Source organism: Lutra lutra, chromosome 10 (genome assembly GCF_902655055.1).
Source record: "Lutra lutra chromosome 10, mLutLut1.2, whole genome shotgun sequence".
NCBI classification, from domain to species: domain Eukaryota; kingdom Metazoa; phylum Chordata; class Mammalia; order Carnivora; family Mustelidae; genus Lutra; species Lutra lutra.
In genome coordinates, this window is record NC_062287.1 from 108,726,017 (window position 1) to 108,747,879 (window position 21,863).

At 51.4% G+C, this 21,863-nt stretch overlaps 1 protein-coding gene across 2 annotated transcripts; it reads right to left on the reverse strand.

The window, feature by feature from the left end:
- Window positions 1-78: 78 nt before the first annotated feature.
- On the reverse strand, window positions 79-5,155 carry CTSF (cathepsin F). Of its 2 annotated transcripts, XM_047693271.1 has the most exons (14): window positions 4,829-5,154; window positions 4,521-4,619; window positions 4,145-4,229; window positions 3,991-4,052; window positions 3,787-3,862; window positions 3,075-3,188; window positions 2,804-2,949; window positions 2,619-2,715; window positions 2,460-2,540; window positions 1,531-1,650; window positions 1,386-1,450; window positions 1,196-1,286; window positions 726-784; window positions 79-643 (listed from the first exon to the last, which is right to left on the reverse strand). In XM_047693271.1, exons 1-14 carry the CDS (start codon window positions 5,036-5,038, stop codon window positions 569-571), a joined length of 1,380 nt encoding a protein of 459 aa, XP_047549227.1. In that variant the 5' UTR covers window positions 5,039-5,154; the 3' UTR covers window positions 79-568. The 2 variants fall into 2 exon arrangements, with proteins under 2 accessions (XP_047549227.1, XP_047549228.1); XM_047693272.1 differs by lacking the exon at window positions 79-643 and having other exon boundaries at window positions 749-867; window positions 4,829-5,155.
- Window positions 5,156-21,863: the final 16,708 nt, after the last annotated feature.

The window sequence follows — 21,863 nt, forward strand, 5'->3', positions numbered from 1 at the left end:
ACCAGCTGCCCAACCTCGACCCTCCAGGAGTCCCCACCACCCCTCTTTTCCCTTAGGTACCAAGCACTCACACCACACTGGGGCTTAGGACACCTCTTTATTGCTGTTAGAAAAAGCAGTTACAATAGTTTCTCTAGATGTGGAAGGAAACAATGTCCCCAAATCCAGGGGGAACCAGAAAATGTATAGCATCAGACAGAGGAAAGGTAGGGCAGGAAGCCAGAGCCTGCTGAGGACAAAGCTGGGTTTAAAACCACAGTATCTTCTTCCCACCTGCTCCTTACCCAAGCCCAAGGTTCTCGCCCCAGCCTCAGCTGCCAGGACACCCTCGTTCGGCTCAAGGGCCTCCTAGCTACCACAAGTCAACAAAGGTGCCGCTGGGGAACTTCAGGGTGGGGGGGGGGGAAGGGGGTAGGGGTGTTGCCCTAGCCCAGTGCCTTTTGCTCACCCTGAGGTACCCGGTGCCTGTCCCTCAGCCAGCTGTGCCTCCTGGGAAGAGGCCTGGACACGCAGGCCAGGCTGAGGAAGGGGCTGCTCTGGTCAGCACCAGGTCCCGCGCTGGTGCTCCTCAGTTCACCACTGCCGAGCTGGCCATGGTGTTCACACCGCAGGCCCCAGACCCACGATGCAAGTAGTAGTAACCCTGGCGGGAAGGCAAGGGGGCTGGTGAGGGTGCTCAGGCAGGACCCGGGTGGGTGGGCCGGGGCCAGGAAGACCAGACTCACCTCCTCGCCCCAGTCTGAGCCCCAGCTGTTCTTGATGGCCCAGAAGGGAACGCCAGAGCCTGGGGAGCAGTGCGGGGTGCAGGTCAGGGCTCCCAGCCCTTTGCACTCTCCCAGTATCTGCTGTGGTCTACTGGGACAGGTACTAGGAAAAGAGCAGAAAGCCAGACAGACCCACCTACCACCCTCCCGGAGACCTGGTGTGGCTCTGGGGTCAGCAGAGGACACCCAGCTGTCTCCCCACCAGCAGGTTACTTATCTGAAACAGTTCTACCTCCCACTGCCTCAGCATTCCCATCGGAGAGGGGACAGAGGACTCCTGCCTGGCCCAAGACCCACAGCGGGGTAAGGACAGGGTTCCCAGGCACTCCCTCCCTTTCCCCATCCAGAGGTCCTGAGAGGCTGTGGCCCAACTCCTGCCCATGACCCAAAGTGGCTGGGCAGAGGATGAGGGGGTGGTCAGTGGAACTCACGGTTGCCGTAGCCCACAAGCAACACAGCGTGGTCGATGAGCCAAGGGCTGCAGAGGGGCCGCAGTGGGTGCGAGATCCCATGGCGGTAGAACTGGAGGTGGGGAGAATAAAGAGTAGGGGGCCACCTCCAAGGAGAGGTGGGAAGGGAGCCGGCCAGGGATGGGCGGAGGCAGCAGAGCCGGGGCCTTACCTGCATGCCAAAGGCATTGATGGCAACGGAGATGGGGCCCTTCTCGGCCAGCCAGGCCGCTAGCTCTGAGACACATGAGGGACCGCGTCAGGGACAGCCAGGCCGCAACCGGCCTGCCCCCACCCTCTCCCTGGCCGTTACTCACTCTCCTCATTCTGGCTCAGTTCCACTGAGTCATTGATGTAGACCCTCGCCTTCTTTGGAGAGAAACCGCAGGTCTGCATGCGGCCGCGGTAACTGTAGTCGTCCTCCGTCTCCAGCCCCCCTGGGGAGTGGCGGGGTCGGATGGCGCCGGGAGAGAAAATAGAGACCCCTGTGTGCCACACACTCGTCTTCTCCAGGCCAGGGGCCACACTCAGCCCCTTCTGCGAGGTCTCAAGGTCCTCGCCCACCCCAGACCAAGGCTGGCCTCTGACCAACAGCCTCCCTCTAGAGATGACGAAACAGAGACTAAGGGGGCTGAGGGAGGAACCAGGGAGAAATATGGCTGAGACGAGACTCGATGCCCAACTTCTGATCCTTACTCATCCCAGAACTCCTCCCATCCAAGTACTAACCAGGCCCGACCCTGCTTAGCTTCCGAGATCAGACGAGATCGGGCGCGTTCAGGGTGGTATGGCCGTAGACACATCCCAGAACTCCTAGGGCTCTTTGCCTAGGCTGGCTTGCCCTGCTCAGTCTGCTCCCAGTGTGGCCCAGACCCCTGCTGGGCTCCCAGTCTCTGCACAGCCACTCCAGTCCCTCAGACTTTCATCCCTGGGCCGCTGAAGCCCACCACAGAACTGAATTGCCAGTTTAAGTTAATACCTCCTCAAGGATGAGCTATGTTGTTACAGAAATACAGACCTCCAAGCAGCAAAAACACCAAGACCCCTGGTGTGCACCAAGGACTTTACGTATCATCTCCTCACTTGATACTCAGAGCAACCATGTGAAGTGGTCAAGATGAGCCCCATTTCACAGATGAAATCAGAGTTGACTTGCTGAAGGTTTTCATTAAGGCTCAACATCAACACCCGAACCCAGTGAATTGCACTGACCCCCACTGCCCCTCCTGACCCCATGAATGCATACCCAGAGTCTTTATGGCCGAGTAGGCGTTGGAGGGCAAGCCACCCAGGCAGGCCTTGTCCACCTTGTCACAGTCCAAGAGCTCTAGGAGACAGAAGCCTGGTCCTGAGGAGCCCTCTGGAGGGGCTGGCCGGGGGCAGGGGCGTTGAGTAGGATGCTCACCCTGCTCGGAGAGGGAGAGCAGGGCCCCCTGTTTCAGGAACCACTGGCCCTCCACATTGCCGGTGACTGAGAAAGCCCAACAGGAGCCACACATGCCCTGCAAGAGAGGGGCAGAGTCAGACCGGAGCCCCCTCCCCACCCCAGTGCAGTCCTCATGTCCCACCATTGCCTCTTAAAGGTCCGACCTGGTTCTTGACTTTGGTGACAGCCCCCTTTCTCCTCCAGTCCCACTCGGATGGGGCAGAGTCGCCAGTGGACTTGTCTAGGCGCATCTTCTCGCCATGTTTCTCTCTTAGGAGGGGATTCAGGTAGATGGTATGGAACTCCTCCTCTGTGGGCAAAGGTGGGCAGGGGATGGGGGGTATGGGGAAAAGTATAAGGCAGCCCTGATCGGGGGCCTTGGGAGGAGACCCTGACTCTTCCAGGCTCCATGAGGGCTCTGGCCACCACTGCTACCTGTAAGGTCACTGAACTTGGTGACCCCATACTGAGCTGTGCCACGGTCCAGTGCCTGGATCTTCTGTGCTCGAATTATGTTGTTGGAAAAGACAGACATGCGCCACTGGGTTTCTGAGAAACAAGGAGCAGGAAAGGAAAGGTTTGGACCCCAGGCAGATGATAAAAGGCACTTGGGACTAACAAGCACAAGGTTTCCCTGGGGAGTAGTTGGGCTCTGGATCAGGCCTCAAGCTCTTTTCAAGGACAGAACTCTGGGGAGGTCTGGAGGTGAGGAGAGGTCCGGACCTGTGAGTGATGAGTGGGAGGTGGGAACAATCTTTTGGGTCACACTGAATTGATGGTATCCCAGGAGTGAAGGCAGAAGCAAAATGGGCTCCAAAGGGTATCCTCAGACAAGGGGTCATGGGAAAAGACTACCATGCTGGGGAGATGGGGGTACCAGCAGAGAAAATCTGGCCTTTGCCCCTTCCCATTCTACCCAGAATGATGAAGACCCATGCTTTCTGATCAAGAAAAAAATATGGGAGAAGGGGATAAGTCCCTGAGGCAGCTGTCCAGTCCTATGAGGCTGGGCAAGAACTTGGGGATTTAAGGGGTCCCTGAATGGATGCACTGCCTCTTGTGTCCTTCTCCTCCCCAACACCAAGGTACCAAAGGGGGTAAGGTCCTCATTTGATTGGGACAGGTACAGCCAAGGCAGGGTCCTCACCCTCCTTCGACTCATACGTCCGATTATAGGTGGTAACGAACTCCTTGAAGATTGAAGCCATTTTCACAGAAAAATCCTGTAAGAGGCACAGGGGTCTTTACAAGGAATCTTTCACAGATTCACCAGGGAGCCCAGGCCAGGGGGAGGGAAAGAGAAGAGGAAATAAAGCAGCAGCCCCCTGCCAGATAGAGCTGGGCTCCTCACCTGGGGCAGGGGTTCCTTGTTCAACAGTGGAAGGACTGAACTCAAAGTCTCGTTTTTGTCATCTGGATAGGGTTAGAACAGAGAAGAAATCAAGGCTGAACCCTGAGTGAAGCCTGGTCTGAACTACACCAGCATCCTTGGGCTATCCCAGCACCTGTGACCTTGGTATCCACTGGGCCGCAGTCCCGTCTCAGTAGCATGTGTTTTCCAAGCTCGTCCAAGACTTCGAAGCTGCAGAGCTAGAGAGAGAGGAGGAAGCCAGTCTGGGGGCTGGGAACGAAGCAAGAACTTGGCAAGATGGAGCTGGAAGCGCCTCATGTGAAGATCCCCTCCAAGGCAATCACCCCCCCCCCCCCACAGTGCACAGTGAGGCAAAGTGAGCACCCTGTCATGCCCACTCTTAAGTGCATTTTGGTTTCTGGCCCGCAGAACCTTGGGAAATGACTCAGGGTGGGGTAGTTGCTGCCTCTTCATCACTTGACCCAAACTCATCACGCAGACTGAGGAGTCACAGGAGCCCTACCACTCACCAGGGTCTTCTTGGACACAGGGAGCTGGCACACCGTGGGGTCGTTGCAGGGAGGCTCCTCTAGGGTCGCCCTCAGGGAGTACAGCGACCCCTGGCCCGCCTGGATGGAGGAACGGGTGAGGCGGGCACATCCCTCGCTCCTCAGCCTGTCCCTCCCACAGCCCCGCCCTACCCCCTTCTTTTCCCGATCACCAGAATTCGTCCCTCGTCCCGCGCCCCCCACCCCGGGCCCAGGCCAAACTTCCCAACCCTCCGACCAGGGCCCCCGCGCACCAGGACCAGGAAGCCCGCACCCCAGGCGGTCCTCACCCGGCGGACGCGACCGCGCACGGCCCCCAGCGTCGCCCGCGTCCCGGCTGCCCGGCCGCGGTTGTACATCTCCAGGGCGAAGCGGGCGGGCCCCAGCAGCTCCGGGTACGCCGCCTCCCGGGTCTGAGCGTCGGCTGCTCGGCGGGGCGGGGCGGGAGCGGCGCCCAGGAGCAGCCCCAGCAGCGACAGCAGCGGTAGCCAGCGTGCCATGGCGAGGGCGAAGCCGGAGGCCCGGACGCACCGACCGACGGACGCGCGGACCAACTGACAGGGCGGCGCAGCCCGCGGCCAGAGGGGCCGACGTCCCTCCCCCTGCTCCCGGGGCGGGGCGCGGGCCAATGGACGCAGGCCCGGTGCGCCTGCGCACTCGCTTATTTACGCGAGGCACGTGGTCCGCGCCTGCGGTGCAGGCGAGTCTTTGCCAAAGCGCGAGGAGGAGGGGGAGGGGAGGAGGGGGAGGGGAGGAGGGGGAGGGCAGGCGGGGGAAGGTTAGGAGGGTGGGGATGGTTGCCTTGCCTCCTCGCAGCAGATCGGTCAGTCTGTGGACACGTGGCCCACCCAGCTGCAGTCTTGGAATAATCCTCTTAGATCTTGGAGACCTTTAGGGAGGGGAAGGAATGCTGGCCTGGAAGTAACAATAGTTAATTAACAGTTGATTTTAGAGCCTCGGTTCACAGCTCAGTTGCCCCTTTGAGGCTCCTCCGCTCATTAGCAAGATGGCACGTAATATCCCCCGGACTGGCAGTGCCTACCGCTGTCGTGGGGATCTAACACAGATCCGCACGCATTCGGTAATCACTAAAGCGAGGTGCCGCGTGTAGGACTGTTCTGTGGTTCATTCAAGCTTTCACAGCTGTGTTCCAGGGCCTTCTAGCAAAAAGATGCATGAATAGATGTATTAGGCACCGTGCTGCCTGCTTGGAGCTCTAGTGGAGAGACATGAGAATGAGATTGTCCTGCAGGGTGTTCCCAGCTAGGGAGAGAAACAGGGAAGAGAGAGTTTAAGGGAATAGAGGAAATCCCGGAAGGGGATGGAGATAGTTTGGGCTTAGAGAGCGTGGAGGACTAACACTAAATGTCGCCCGGTCCAAACCTGACCTGTTGCAGCAGCAGAGGTCTAAAAAGGTGAAGTGACTTTCCAGCTACTCAGAAATAAGTGCTGGAGCCAGACCAGAGCTGGCTTTGAGCTCCATCCTGGCTGAGATCTGAGATGCGATGGCCTGAAGGTTTCCAGCAGGTGTTTACCTCTCCCTGCTGTGCAGTTTAAGCTCTTTGGGGCGCCCTCTGTGTCTCTTACAGGAGACAATCCCAGGTCCTTAATGCAGCATCTAGAGCCCCTCCAGTGCCGACCAGTCAGTCCTCACCCTGTGCTGTGCACTTGAAACGTCAGACAAACGTCAACCTCTGTCCGTCTGTGTCTCAAAAGTTCAAGCTCTTGCACACTTCAGGAACTTCCCACTGCTCTTCCCTCCACCAGACACCCAGACACTTTTCATTTTGCAGTGCAGAGGACACTTCCCCAGGAAGCCATCCTTGAGCCACCCCCACTGCCCCTGGCTGGGCCAGCTGCCACTGCTCCTGTACTCGTAGATGCCTAGCCCCTGAACTTCCTCTCACACTGGGCTGCAATTTCTGTGTCACTTGTGGCTGTCCTCCGGAAGGCAAGGAGCGGGTCAGGGCAGGGACCTTGTCCTGCTTGCCGCCGCTTCTTCCGTACCTCGCAGAGTACCAACACACTTAATACCTGCTTAACAGATGTTTGTTGATTGAATGCATGACTCCTTTGGCGTGCCCTGGAGTGGGTGTGATGTCACCCAACTGTTATTCAATGCACAGCTGCATTTTCTAGAAGGATAAGTGATGTGAGGAATCTTGGAAATGCCTGCCTGCATCTATGGCAGGTCCCATATCCACGCTCACACGCACTTCATCTCCTGACAGGTCTGAAGGTGAAAGAAATAAAAATAGGGCAGCAGAGGCAGTGGACTTTTCTTAGATCCAGGTTTCTGGAGATCCACGTCGGCCTTTGTGGGAAACGGACATCTTTCTCAGACTTTGGTCCCTGAATGCTGGAACCACCCGAAAAGTGGCTTGTTTTCATGGCAGAGTGAGGCAGGAGAGCATAATGATAATTTATGGATCGGTAGGGCAGTGGGGTATTTTTTTAAGGTGCATGTATGTTACCTTGGGCAATTCTCGCAAAAACCTGGAAGAGAAATATTCTAAGTGAGGAAACTGAAACCGAGACAGGGAAACTAAGCAGACCCCATGAGAGAAAAATCTGAGTCTTTTTTCCTTACTCGTTTTCCTGCCTCTATTCATGAACCCCTGCCTTACACAGGCCTTAATGTATGTCCTCTGGGTGAAGGTCAAGGAGTCAGCTATTTCTTTTTTTTTTTTTTTAAGATTTTATTTATTGGGGCGCCTGGGTGGCTCAGTGTATTGGTCCTCTGCCTTCGGCTCAAGTCATGATCCCAGGGTCCTGGGATCAAGCCCCGCATCCAGGCTCTCTGCTCAGTGGGGAGCCTGCTTCCCCCTCTCTCTCTGCCTGCTGCTCTGCCTACCTGTGATCTGTCTCTCTCTCTGTCAAATAAATAAATAAAATCTTTTTTAAAAGATTTTAAAAATCTTTTAAAAAAGATTTTATTTACTTTGTGAGAGAGAGCGAGAGCACAAGTGGGCTCAAGCAGGTGGGGGTGGGTGGGAGAGGCAGAGGGAGAAGCAGACTCCCCGCTGAGCAGGAAGCCAGATGCAGGACTCCATCCCAGGACTCTGGGATCAAGACCCAAGCCAAAGACAGCCGCTTAACTGAGCCACCCAGGTGCCCAAGGAGTCAGTGATTTTTTGGAGTCTTCCAGCAAACAAGATAACATTTAAGGAGTGACTGGGTGGGGTCATAAACTTCTCCAAGACCCCTGACTGCAAACACCTTAACCCCAAGACCCCTGGCTCCAGGGCACAAGTGACTTATGGAGGACACCTGAGCGCTCATCTTTATTCCGCCAGTTCCTGATGCCTGAGATGACTTGTACGCCAGACCGCCATCCTCGATAAAGACTCCAGAACCACCCCCCCCCCAAAGACTCATGCTTCATTGCTCTCCGAGGCTCACAGACACTCCACGTGTATCTGCTTTCTCTGTATCTTCAATGAACTCTGCTTTCCCCTCCAGCTGGCTCACGTTTGATTTCCATCCTATGTGAAGCCAAGGACCCCTCCTTGCTGGTCCTGCGGAACCCCCTCTGGGTCCTTGGACCTGGCCTGTCTGCATCAAAACCAGGGGCATGCCGACATTCAGAACCTGAGTAGTAAAGAGGGAGTGACAGAGGAGACTGGGAAGATGTGGACACTGAGCGGGGAGGAAGACTGAGAAGGTCATGTTCATAAAGTGGGAGAGAAGAGGGTGTATTTCAGGGAAGAGGAAGTGACTGGCTGGGTCAAATGCCATAGGGAAGCCAAGTAAGATGAGAGAGACATGACCTTTGGATTGGGTGACATGTAGGTTACTACAGACCTCACTAAGAGTGGTGGGTTGAGGGGAGAATTTGAGAAATGTGGACAATGGCTGGAGACAAGGATCTCAAGAAGTTTTGCCATGTAGGAGATTAGAGAAACAAGGTGATAACTAGCCAGGTAAGAGGCATTGGAAGACTATTTTTTAAGACCGCAGACCCTAAGGTTACGTGTCTGACTGGCTCCCGTCATGATCCCAGGGTCCTGGGATCGAGTCCTGCATCTGCCTCCCTGGTCAGCCGGGAACCTGCTTCTCCCTCTGCCTGCTGCTCCCCCGGCTGGGCTTTCTGTCTCTCTGTTTCTCTCTCTATGACAAAATCTTTAATGGCTCAATTGCTTAAACATCTGCCCCGGGCTCTAGTCATGATCCCAGGGTCCTCACATGGAGCCCCACATCTGGCTCCCTGGTCAGCAGGGGAGTCTGCTTCTCCCCGTCCCCCCTGCTCATGCTCTCCTCTCTCTCTCTCTCTCTTTCAAATGAATGAATAAAATCTTAAAAAAAAAAAAAAAAGATGGCAGAATCTAGAGCATGTTTATGGGTCGGTGTGAGTGACCAAATGGAAAGCGAGATATTGATGATTCAGGAGAAAGGGGAGAGAGTGGCAGGAGCAAAGAGATTGGAAGGTGAGGGGTGATGTATTAGTTATCTGTTACTGTGGGAACATCACCACAAAATGAATCACGAGGCTGCAGGGTCCTGGGAGACTGGCCTGGGGAAAGCTCTGCTTGGAGGCTCAGTGGTTACTGGCAGCGTCAGGCCCTTCAGGGTTGCTGGACTGAAGCCTCAGTTCTTTGCAATCTGACTGGCAATCAGTTGCCCTCAGTTTTTTGCCACATGGGCCTTCCAACGTGGACTTTCTTCCTCAAAGCTGATGTGGTTTTGGAATATAGGTGAGGTTCGGTGGGGTGAGGTCTGGAGCCAACAACCAAGAAGGAGTTCCTGAGATGTCTTTGGCGCAGAATGGCGGTTTATTAAAGCTCAGGGACAGGACCCGTGGGCAGAAAGAGAGAAGGAGCTGCGGCTCGGGGATCTTGAGAAATGGTGATTACATACTCGGGAGTTGGGAAAGTAAGGCAAAGGGAGGTTTCAAAAGACTTTCAGGAGACCTGCAAGATACCAGAGGCCTTGCCCTTGTCAGGTTAAGGTTGTTTTCCTCTCTAGCAAGGCATTAACAATAAGAGAGTTGGGAGGTTCCCGGAAGAATATCACCTGTGCCCCACCCAGGAGTGGGAGGCAGGTGTCAGCTTGTCCTTGGTCTTTTTTTTTTTTTTTTTAAAGATTTTATTTATTTATTTGACAGAGAGAAATCACAAGTAGGCAGAGAGGCAGGCAGAGAGAGAGGAGGAAGCAGGCTCCCCGCTGAGCAGAAAGCCCGATGTGGGGCCTGAACCCAGGACCTGGGATCATGACCTGAGCCGAAGGCAGGGGCTTAACCCACTGAGCCACCCAGGCGCCCCTTGTCCTTGGTCTTCAGCTAGGCTTCTGCTCACTCATCAATGCCAGTAAGGGGAAGTGAGGATATTACAACCTTGTCGGAAATAATCACTTACACATTATCATATATCTTTCACCTGTGCCCTGCTGTGCTGTACGTTACTGGTTTTAGAAGCCCGCCACAGATCCTTCTCCTACACCCAACGGAGGGGAGAATGTCCTGTCTCTCCCTATCAGAGAGGGGCCTCCAAATGGGGAGTTACTGATCGGTGGAAGCCGGGGTATGAGCCGTGAAAGGATTCACCCCAGGCAGAACAAAGGAGATAGAAGCGTATTGAATACGGCAAAGGAGCAGAGGACAGGACAGAGCAGCAGTGGGTGGGGTGGTATTTAAAGGGGGAAAGTGAAGGGCGCCTGGGTGGCTCAGTCTGCCTTTGGCTTGGGTCATGATCCCAGAGTCCTGGCATTGAGCCCTACACTGGGCTCCCTGCTCAGCGGGAAGCCTGCTTCTCCCTTTCCCACCCACCCTGCTTGTGTTCCTTCTCTTGCTGTCTCTGTCAAATAAATAAATAAAATATTTAAAAATAAATAAATAAGAAAAAAAATAAGAAAAATAAGGTGAGGACTTATGGGGACTTCTCCCTATTTTGGTAACCGTGCCTGGTTGTAAGTAGCCCGTTGGTCACTTAGGGGCCTGTGGATGTTTTGAGGTGGGTGTGTTCAGCTCAGTGGTCGGTGGTGATCGCTGTGGGCCGTTTCTATATTCCTTTGCTCAAACCTGTTGCCTGAAAGCAGCTTCTACAGGGGAGACTACACAGAGATCTGACTCCCAGGAGGCTGGGATCGTGGGGGTCACCTTAGTGTCTGCCCGCCACAGGCGTTCACCAGGAGAGTGCTCGGCACACCAAACTATGAACCACAGTAAAAATAATGCCTAACATTTTGTGAGCACTAAGTACATGCTGGGCCCTCAGTGTCCTCACCACGTTCATGCATTAGCCCATGTAACCCCCACAATCACCCCCTTGAGACAGGAAACACAAACAACAGGAGAATCAGGAACTTCCCCAAGTTGCAGAAATGGTAAATAAGGGAAGCCGGGTTTGAATCCAATTCTTTTTTTTTTTTTTTTTAAGATTTTATTGATTTATTTGACAGAGACACAGAGAGAGAGGGAACTCAAGCAGGAGGAGTAGGAGAGGGAGAAGCAGGCTTCCTGCTGAGCAGGGAGCCCAATGCAGGGCTCATCCCAGGACTCCGGGATCGTGACCTGACCTGAACTGAAGGCAGACACCTAACCAACGGAGCCACCAGACACTTTGGGTTTTTTAAGCCTTGGCGCCCCACGATGACAGAAATCTTCTGGGACTGGGAGATGGAAGACAGTGATGAGGGATTAGAAAAGATGCCAAAATCCCAGGCTTTACAGTCAGATTGATGGACCTGGATTCTAATTCTGCTTCCCCCACTTCAAATTGGCTCTGAGACCATGAGGAATTTACTTCACCCCGGAGTCTTTTGTAGAAATCAGAATTTAGAAATGTACCTCATTTACGATGAGGGAGCAGAAGGCAAGCTGAGAGCGAAGCACAAGGCGACACCTCACCATCAGGAGATTGTGACTCTGGAGCCACTCAGTTCACCACAATCGCTTACCTCAGTTACATCTTCTCATGTAATCCTGACTGGACACGTACAGGTGGAAATGCAGATTTCTATAGCACAAATTACTTCCATTTTACTTTCCCTTGATTTCTAAAATTACGTGGGTAAGTAGGATAGAATCTATAAATTTCATTTCGTTCATTTGACAAACATAGGCCAAGTGCATGTTATGCATGAGACACTGTCTAGATGCTGGGGGGAGGGGCCGGGCATTGCAAAGTATCTGTCGTTCAATGGCCTGTTGGATCTGACACGGCTGAGATCCACTGGTAGGCTAAGCTGATGACTACGTGACTTGAGACACATATTTCCACCTCTCTGAGCCTCAGCGTCCTTGCAGACTGAATGAGATCACGCAGCCTCTTGTAAGTGCTCCTTGAACGGTAGCCGTCAAATTCATTTACTATAAATGCATTTCTCTACGGCACAGGTGTACTAAAACCCTTGCATCTTTCTTAAATAATTCCTCAAACTCCATTGCCTAACTATGGCTGTATTTTGAGGCTCGTCCTCTCCCTCCCAGCTCTAGGTCGTCCAGAATCCTCACTGATTTATTCGGTCCGAAATAGCGAGTAGTGGGGCCTGGTACTTGAGGCGCCGGCTGTGCGCGGATCTCTCCCCGCACCGTTCAGGGGCCTGGAGGCTCGGACTGCCGTTGTGACTCATCACGGCCACTCGGTGGCGCTGTTGAGGCGCGGTCCTGGACTTGGCGCGTGTCGCGATCCTTCCGAGGAGTTTCGGGACACCATCCCTGTGCCCGCTCACTTCCTACGCAGCCGCTGTCTTCCAAAGCCCAATCCCTGAGCCAGGGAGGCAGGGCCAGAGAAGTGTCTGGCATCACTGGATGAAAATTAGCCCCAGGGGCGCCTTGCTGGCTCAGTCAGTGAAGCGGCTGCCTTCAGCTCAGGTCATGATCTCCACGTCCTGCGATGCTGCCCCGAGTCTAGTCGGGTTCCCTGCTTAGCAGGGAGTCTGCTTCCTTCTCTCTCTCTGTCCTTCCGCTCTCTCCTCCCTGCTCGTTCTTTTTTTTTTTTTTTTTTTTTTTTTTTTTTAAGATTTATTTACTTATTTGGCAGAGACACGGGGAGAGAAGGAGCACAAGGCGAAGCAGGCTTCCCGGAAGCCCAGCAGGGAACCCAATGCGGGGCGCTATCCTAGGACAGCAGATGCTCAAAGACTGAGCCACCAAGATGTCCCTCTCCCTGCTCGTTCTTTCTCTCTCTCTCTCAAATAAATAAATAAAATCTTTAAAAATAAATAGTCCAAATTCACATCCCCTACACGCATCTAAAAATTAAAGCAGCGTTTCTGGCTTCACAGTAACCTTCTTGACGTCAACTCTCGGATCTCAAACTTAGCCCAAACTGCATCTGGTTTTAATCCCCACCACACTCTGGAATCCTCTATCTTAGCATAGGACATCACTATGCCCCCAGTGGTTCAGTCCGCAAATGGGGAGTGTCCTTGATTCTTCCCTTTCCTTCATGTCCCACCTCTAACTCGTTTTCAAGTGCTCTGGATTCACCTCCCGATATCTCCCAATTCATAACCAAACCACGATCATTGCTTGCCGGACTGGACCTACTCCTGCCTGTGGTAATTTACTCTCCATGCAGCAGCCAGAGGGACCTCCTTGAACATAAATGGGACCAAGTGTGGGCTATGATGTGCAGACCAGATTCCTCCTTTGTGAATGAACTTGGTGTCCAGCTACTGTGGGAGTGCTGCCCTCACGTGTCAGCTCCCTGGGGATTGTCATGCTCCCCTCCTCCAAGCAACTGCTATCTAATGACAAATCTTAAGGGTCACCCTGGCTTCAGAACCCCCTGCAGGGTCAGGAACATTATCCATTGAGATGGCATAGCAGCTCAACCTCTCTCTCTCTCTGTCCAGTCTTGCCTCTTTTCCCTCTCTTTCCTTGGCGTTGATCCTGAGAGCATCTGCTAACAGACATCCTGCCTGCCAATATCCATCTCAGAATCTGCTCACCGGGGAGCCCAGCCTAAGTGACATCCCGCACCTAGAATTAAATCCAACCTCCATCCCACGACCTGGTAGGCTGGGTGTGATCTGGTCCCTCGCTCCTGTCTGAATTCATCTCATGCCTCTCTTGCCACCCCTCTCCATGCCCCTGCCACAGTCACCCCTTCATGTCCACAAGCTAAGTGCTTCCCTGTTTCAGGGCCTGTGCACTGACTGTTCCCTCTGTGTAGAGAAACTTCTGCTCTGTAGACGTCACATTCATTCCCAACTGTCCAGTCTTTGCCTAAGCACTATTTCTTGAGAGTAGGACCACCACCATATCTAAAGGAGCCCCACTCCGTCTCTCTCAGAAGCTTTTACTGAACCCAAACTTTTTTAAAAAGTAAAAATTGCTATTTAACTGAATGCCCATAGAAAAAAGTCATTTCATGAACTTTATTGTTGAACCTGATATTCATAAATATTTTGATATAACTGAGAAGGATATTTGAGTTATAATCTCTCTCAACCCAAGACAATCTAGAGTATATAGGATACTGCTTAAAAACATAACCACACGGGCTGCCTGGGTGGCTCAGTGGGTTAAGCCTCTGCCTTTGGCTCAGGTCATGATCTCAGGGTCCTGGGATCCAGCCTTGCATTGGGCTCTCTGCTCAGCAGGGAGCCTGCTTCCTCCTCTCTCTCTGCCTAATTGTGGTCTTTGTCTGTCAAATAAATAAATAATATCTTTTAAAACAAAACAAAACAAAACAAAACAAAAAAACAAGATATGAGATGAGGAACTAAGACCAAAAAAGGTCAGAATATGATGCTACCTTGACCCTTAGTGTGTTTGCTCTAGTCTTTGTTGAATGACCAGATGGCTGGCTGGCTGGCTGGAGATTCTGGGCCCCAGCTCTTTTCCTGGAGGCAAATTCATCTCAGGGGCCATCTCTCAGCCTTGAGTGAGCAGCTATGGTCCACTTCCGGTCTCCTTGGCTGAATCATGAGGCTAAGGGTCAGGGTACCGACCTTCCACGCCTCTACCCCCAAGGGCTCCAGATCCTCGTGCATACATTGATTCATATCTTCCCTGCTTTGTGGCCAAAACCTCAGGCTACAGCAGCTTTGGAGAGCCTCAAAGGATTCCTGCTGCACCCTAACACCAGAATGACCTTGACTCACTCTTGTATAAGCAAGAAGAGTCATCCAATCACAGGGATAATAACACTGCGTAGCTAGTGCTTACTCTGTGCCATGTGCAACACCTTCTCAGGAATTATCTTTTCATTTAAAAAGGTCATCTCCAGGTGATCTGAGACCTTTGGGTCCAGAAAGAGAAGCTGACATCTTAAGGACTTCCTCAACGGAAACCACTTAAATCTGTGCTTTAACCAAGTTGTTATTTTGGAGGATTTGGTCAAATGAAGTATAGCAATTTAAAATCTGAAACTAGGGTGTCTGGCTGGCTCAGCCAGTTAAACGTCTGCCTTTGGCTCAGGTCATGATCTTGGGGTCTCGGGATGGAGGCCTGCATCTGGCTCCCTGCTCGGTGGGGAGTCTGCTGCTCCACCCCGCCCCCCGGCCCAAGGTCATGCTCTCTATCTCTCTCTCTCTCTTTCTCTCAAATAAATAAAATCTTAAAAAAAAAAAAAGTGTTAAAAAAATCTGAAACCAGACCCGAGTCTAGGCCAGTACCACCATTTGTGGGGCAGAGGTTGGGGGAACAAGTGTGGGAGTCTGTGTGCAAGGATGGCAGGAAACCAGTTTGTCCAAGGAAAGCCAGCATCTGACAGGATGGTGGGACTGGTCATAAACCGTCCACAGGTGGTGTGGGGTTGGCTGGCAGAGAGACTCTCCTGGGGTGGGGGGGTAGGGAACACACATACCCATGCAAAATGGCAGTCACTTGGTGTCCATCTGCTGGGGAGAAACACAGAGCACAGCCATCCCCAAGTCCTGGTCCAGAGACTCGGGGGCCGGGTTCCCTTGCGTGCCCACAGGGTACCTCAGTGCCAGCCTCCCCCCGCCCCCCGCCCCGGGGAAGCCCCCGGCCATGCTCCTCCCTGTCCCAGTCCTCAGGCGGGCTCCAAACTCCAGGCAGCAGTCTCCTTCCCCAGGGGTCAAATCCTGGTCCTCCGCGGGCATCTCTTTTTTCTTGTTTTTTAATTTTAATTTTTATTATTATTTTTTAAAATTTTGTTTATTTATTTGACAGAGATACAAGTAGGCAGAGAGAGGCAGGCAGAGAGAGAGAGAGGAAGCAGGCTCCCCACCGAGCAGAGAGCCCGATGCAAGGCTGGATCCTAGGACCCTGGGATCATGACCTGAGCCCAAAGCAGAGGCCTAAACCCACTGAGCCACCCTGGCGCCTGCCCCCCTTTTAAATTTTGTTTCGCGGGTGTCTTTCTATAAACAGATTTCCAAATAACACTTGAGCCAGCCCTGGGCTTCAGGGAGAGTGCCTCTGTCACCAGAGCCTAGCTCCTCTGAGCTCCTGTCCTGTGAGGCTGAGAGATTAAGCTGGCTGAGGTTTACAGCAGAGCTTCCCTAGACCCTGTGTTCCCGCCCTGAATCATGCTGTGTACACTAGAACCCGACTCTGGGCACCTCTCCTCCTCGCCTCTAAAGCAGGGGCTGATGTTGGTATGACTCAGCTTAGAAAGAGTTCACGCCCGAAACACCGTCAGAACAGGGCCTGGCGCGGAGTAAACCCTTCAACACCCTAGCTGTGGTGTTAGGAATCCTTCACACTTTGGTGAGTGGCTTTTACTGACTTGTTGACAGAGACTGAGCAGGTCAGAGCTGGGGCAGACCTCGGAGATGGTCCACAGCCACCATTTCAGCTGACAGCTGAAAAGCAAGAGAAGAGATCTGCTCAAGTTTCTACATGGCAGACCTAGAAATGAGGTTCAGGCCACGGCCTTTAAGGCAGCTTGACTCGGCAAAATGAACACGAGCCCTGAGATATAGGGGATCCTGGCGAGCATCACGTGAGAGCATTGTGGGAAACTCCGCACCTGACACAGTGACTTGTCCAGCACATAGTTGATGCTCCGTAAGGTTGTGTTCCTTCTTCCTTCATACACCAGTGCTCTAGTCTCTTCGCTGACAGAAATTACGAGACTGGTGGACAGTCCTGGGGAAGGGGGACCGCAGTGGATAGTGGGGACCTCTAGACAGCCAACGAGTACCAGGTCCTGGCAGAGGGAAGTGGGCACCAATGTCAAAAAGGACCTTCTGGGGATGCCTGGGTGGCTCAGTCATTAAGCATCTGCCTTTTGCTCAAGTCATGATCTCAGGGTCCTGGGATCAAGCCCTGCATCCAACTCTCTGCTCAGCGGGAAGCCTGCTTCTCCCTCTCCCGCTCCCCTTGCTTGTGTTCCCTCTCTCGCTGTGTCTCTCTCTGTCAAATGAATAAATAAAATCTTAAAAAAAAAAAAAAGGACCTTCTGGTGTCTCGTTCTCCTCTCCCCATGTAGTGACAGAAGGACAGGCTCTGGAGTTGCCCGATCTCTCCCACTTTATTTTTTTTATGTGACAGCTTTCTTGAGATGTAATTCACATACTATCTGAGTCACCCATTTAAAGTATATAACTCAGTGGTTTTTAGGATATTCTCAGAGTTGTGTCACTATCACCACAATAATTTTTAGGATATTTCCATCATTCCGGAATTAGCCCCACACCCATTAGCAGTCATTCCCCACCTCCCCCATATTCCCCCAGCCCTTGGCAACTACTAATCTACCTTTCCCCTCCCCCCTCTGAATTTGCTGATTCTGGATATTTCATATGAATGGAATTATATAAGATGTGTCCTTTTTATTTGAGAGAGAGAGAGAGAGATTGAATGCACAAGCAGGGGGAACAGCAGGCAGAGGGAGAAGTAGGTTCCCCACTGAGCAAGGAGCCTCATGACGGACTCAATCCCAAGACCCTGGGATCATGACCGAGCCAAAGGCAGGCACTTAACGGATTGAGTCACCCAAGCATCCCATGCCTGGCTCTTTTCACTGAACATCATGTCTTCAAGATTCATCCATGATATAGTGTCAATGCATCATGACTTCTTTTGCTAAATAGTATTTGATTGTATGGAGACACCCTATTATAATATATTCTTATTCAAATTCAATTAACTAACATATGCATAATTAGTTTCAGAGGTAGAGGTCAGTGATTCATCAGTCTTATATGACACCCAGTGCTCATTACATCACGTTCCCTCCTTAATGTCCATCACCCCGTTACCCCATCCCACCACCAACCCTCCAGCAGTTTGTTTCCTATGATTAAGAGTCTCTTATGGTGTTTCTCCTTCTCTGATTTCACCTTGTTTTATTTTTTCCTCTTCCCTTCTCTGAAGGACTTATTTTGCTTAGCATAATACCCTCTAGCTCCATCCATATTAATCTAAATGGTATTTGTTTTTCTGATGGCTGAGTAATATTCCATTGTATATATCCATATTTTCTTTTTCATTCGTCAATGGACATCTGGACTTTTTCCGCGGTTTGGCTCTTGTGGACATTGCTGCTGTAAACATTGGGGTGCCAGTGCCCCTTTGGATCGCTACGTGGAAATGCCCCATTATAGATAATGCTGCCATGAACATTCATGTGCAAATTTCTTTTTTTTTAAGGATTTTATTTATTTATTTGACAGAGAGAGAGATCACAAGCAGACAGACAGGCGAGCAGGGCAGGGCGGGGGGCAGGGGAAGCAGGCTCCCCGCCAAGCAGAGAGCCCGATGCAGGGCTCGATCCCAGGACCCTGAGATCGTGACCTGAGCTGAAGGCAGAGGCTTAACCCAATGAGCCACCCAGGCGCCCCTCATGCGCAAATTTCTGTGCAGACACATGTTTTATTTATCTTGGGTGTCCCCACGAGTTGGAACTACCCGGTCACACGGTAACCCCGTGTTTAACACTTTTAGGGAACTGCCAGACCGTTTTCCACAGCAGCTGCCCTGCTTCACCCTCCCACTGGCAGGGTTCGAGGGTCCCAGTTTCTCCATATCTCTGTCAACACTTGTTGCTGTCCCTTTATTATTGTAGCCATCCTCCTGTTTGTGAAATGGTCTCTCACTGTAATTCTGATTTGCATTTCTCAAATGAATAATGATATCGAGCATTGTTTCATGTGTTTATTGGACACTTCTAGCTCTTTTTTGGAGAAGTTTTTCTCAAATGCTTTGCTTATTTAAAAATTGGGTTTTGGGGTCACTGGGTGGCTCAGTCAGGTAAGCGTCTGCCTTCAGCTCAGGTCATGGTCCCAGGGTCCTAGGATCGAGTCCTGCATTGGGGGGTCTCCCTCTTCCTCTGCCTACTGCTCCCCCTGCTGTGCCTGTTCTCTCTCTCTCTCTCCTTGTCTCAAGTAAATAAATAAAATCTTTTTTAAAAATAAAAACTGCAGGGCGCCTGGGTGGCTCAGTTGGTTGAGCGAATGCCTTCGGCTCAGGTCATGATCCTGGACTTCTAGGATCGAGTCCCGCATCGGGCTCCCGGCTCCTTGGAGAGTCTGCTTTTCCCTCTGACCTTCTCCTCTCTCATGCTCTCTCTCACTCATTCTCTCTCAAATAAATAAATAAAATATTTAAAAAAAAAACAAATAAAAAATAAAAATAAAATGTGCATTGTCTTTTTATTATCGAGTCATAAGTTTTTTTTTTTTTAATATATTCTAGACACGATTCCCTTAGCAGGTATGTAATTTGCAAATATTTGCTCCTATTCTGTGAGTTGTCTTTCACTCATCACCCCATCTAAACCTAATTATCTTCCGAAGGCCCCTCCTCACAATACCAGCACGCTGGGGGGTAGAGCTTCAATATACAGGTTGTGGGGAACACATTTAGTCCATAGCAATGCCTAACTCAGTGGTATTAGATATTAGGAGAACTTTGTATTTAGAAATTAATAGCTTTTTAAAAAAAGATTTTATTTATTTGACACAGAGAGAGATCACAAGTAGGCAGAGAGGCAGTCAGAGAGAGAGGGGGAAGCAGGCTCCCTGCTGAGCAGAGAGCCCAATGGGCTTGATCCCAGAACCTGAGATCATGACCTGAGCCAAAGGCAGAGGCTTAACCCTCTGAGCCACCCAGGTGCCCCTAGAAATTAATAGCTTTTTAAAAAAAGTGTAGCCTTGGTAAAATTTTAATCCAATTGTTTCTACATGTATTTTGGGTTCCAAATTGATACTTTCACTCTAAAAATAGCCTAGAAAATTACAGATTTGAGATGAGAGGAGCTACACAAGACATGTGGATAAGCATGCTGTTCAAAGAGAATTCCTATCTTTTTTCTTTGTTTTAGATTTTATTTATTTATTTGACAGAGAGAGAGATCACACTGAGCCACCCAGGCATCCCAAGAATTCCTATCTTTAACAGAGTTTCTGTCCTAGTCTATTAAAACACACATGCCCGTGGATCTCCACTTGGATGCCCTGCGGGTACCCACAAACTTAACCTTTTCAGGGCTGAACTCATCATCTTCTCTTACCCTGTCCCACCCCACTCCCACCAAACTCTCCTTCTCCCCATCTCAAGAAGGGCCCCACCAGACGCCCAAGCCAGACAGATCCTTTTCCCTCTGCCATTCCCCCTTTTTGTGCTCTCTGGCTCCTTCTATCTCTCTGTCACATAAATGAACAAAATCTTTAAAAATTTATTTGAGAGAGAGCGAGCACAATGCGGGAGGGTGGAGAGGTAGAGGGAGAAGCCTATTCCTCACTGAGCAGGGAGCCCCATGCAGGTCTTGATCCCACCCGCTTAAAGGACAGTCACCCAGGCGTCCCCACCTGTCTGTATTGTTTTTGTGGTCGCAGGCATCTGCTGCGGAATGCACGGCTTCTGGCCCCCCACACAGCAAAGCCCAAACTCCACCGGGCCCCGCCGCCGCCTCTAGCCTCACTCCCTTCCAGGAACTTTAAAGGCTGTTAATGCCTTTAATGCCAGTGTTCTTGTACTTCTTCCAAATACAGCATGCTCATGGCCCATATTTTGCTTATTCTGGACTTAGAAAGCTCTCCTCTCCTCTGCCACCATGTGCTGGACAACTCCTGCTCAACCTTCTGGAAACTAGATCCTGCCTGGGTGTAGCCTCCTCTGGGAGGCTCTCCCTCATCTCTCCCATCTCTCTCATCTCTCCCATCTCTCTTATCCCTCCCAGCTCTCTCGAATGCCCTCTTCTTGGGGTCCCACGTGCCCTTTACTTGCTACCTTGTTGAAATTGTCTTCCCCACTAAACTTGAAACTCCTCAGCAACAGGGACCAGGTCTCTCTGGTTTCCTCCAGTTTCCCACCTCCCTCTCCCCAGGAAGAGCATCTGGCCCTCCGGAGAGGCTCAGGCAAAAGGCTCTAGACAGGAAAGAATCAGGCCGAGGGCCTCAATCAGAGTCTTTTCTGGGAATTAGGTTGGCTGAGAGCCTGATTTCCTCAGGGTACAGGCAATAATGGAAGTCAGAAATTTGATCATATGCAGAATCATCCTATGGGCTCCAGCTGCGCAGACTTGTTTTCTAGATCTTATAATAAGAAACAGTATAATGGTTAAAAGCGTGTGTTTGGGGGTGCCTGGGGGGCTCAGTGGGATAGATAAATCCTCTGCCTTCAGCTCAGGTCATGATCCCAGGGTCCTGGGATCAAGCCCTGCATCGGGCTCTCTGCTCAGCAGGGAGCCTGCTTCCTCCCTTCTCTCTCTCTGCCTGCCTCTCTGCCTACTTGTGATCTCTGTCTGTCAAATAAATAAATAAAATCTTAAAAAAAAAAAGAGCATGTATTTGGGAGTCAGACCCCTGGGTCTGAATTCAGACGACTGTGTTCCTAGTTGCGTGACGTTGGGCAAGTTCTAAAACCACTCTGCTCCTCAGTTTCCTCATCTGGACCTTGAAATAATTGTAGTACCTGCCTCATTGCATTGCCATGAGGACTAAATGAATTACTGTGTGTACAATGATTAGAACGGAGTCTGGTGCTTAATAATCACTATATAGATATTAGCTAATATGATTTAAATTGCCCTTTTTTCATTTTGAAAAGATTTATCCATTTTGGGGAGAGAGAGAGTGAGAGAGCACAGTGGGGAGGGTTAGAGGGAGAGAGAGAGAATCCCAAGCAGACTCCCCGCTGAATGAGGAGCCTGCACAGGACTTGATCCCACGACCCTGATATCATAACTTGAGCCAAGATCAAGTTAGATACTTAACCGACCAAGCCACCCAGGTGCCCCTCTTTTTTCTTTTTCTTTTTTTAAAGATTTTATTTATTTATTTGACAGAGAGAGAGAGACAATGACAGAAGGAACACAGGCAGGGGGAGTGGGAGAGGGAGAAGCAGGCTTCCTGCTGAGCAAGGAGCCTGATGTGGGGCTCAATCCCAGGACCCCAGCATCATGACCTGAGCCAAAGGCAGACACTTAATGACAGAGCCACCCAGGTGCCCTTTTTTTTCTCTCT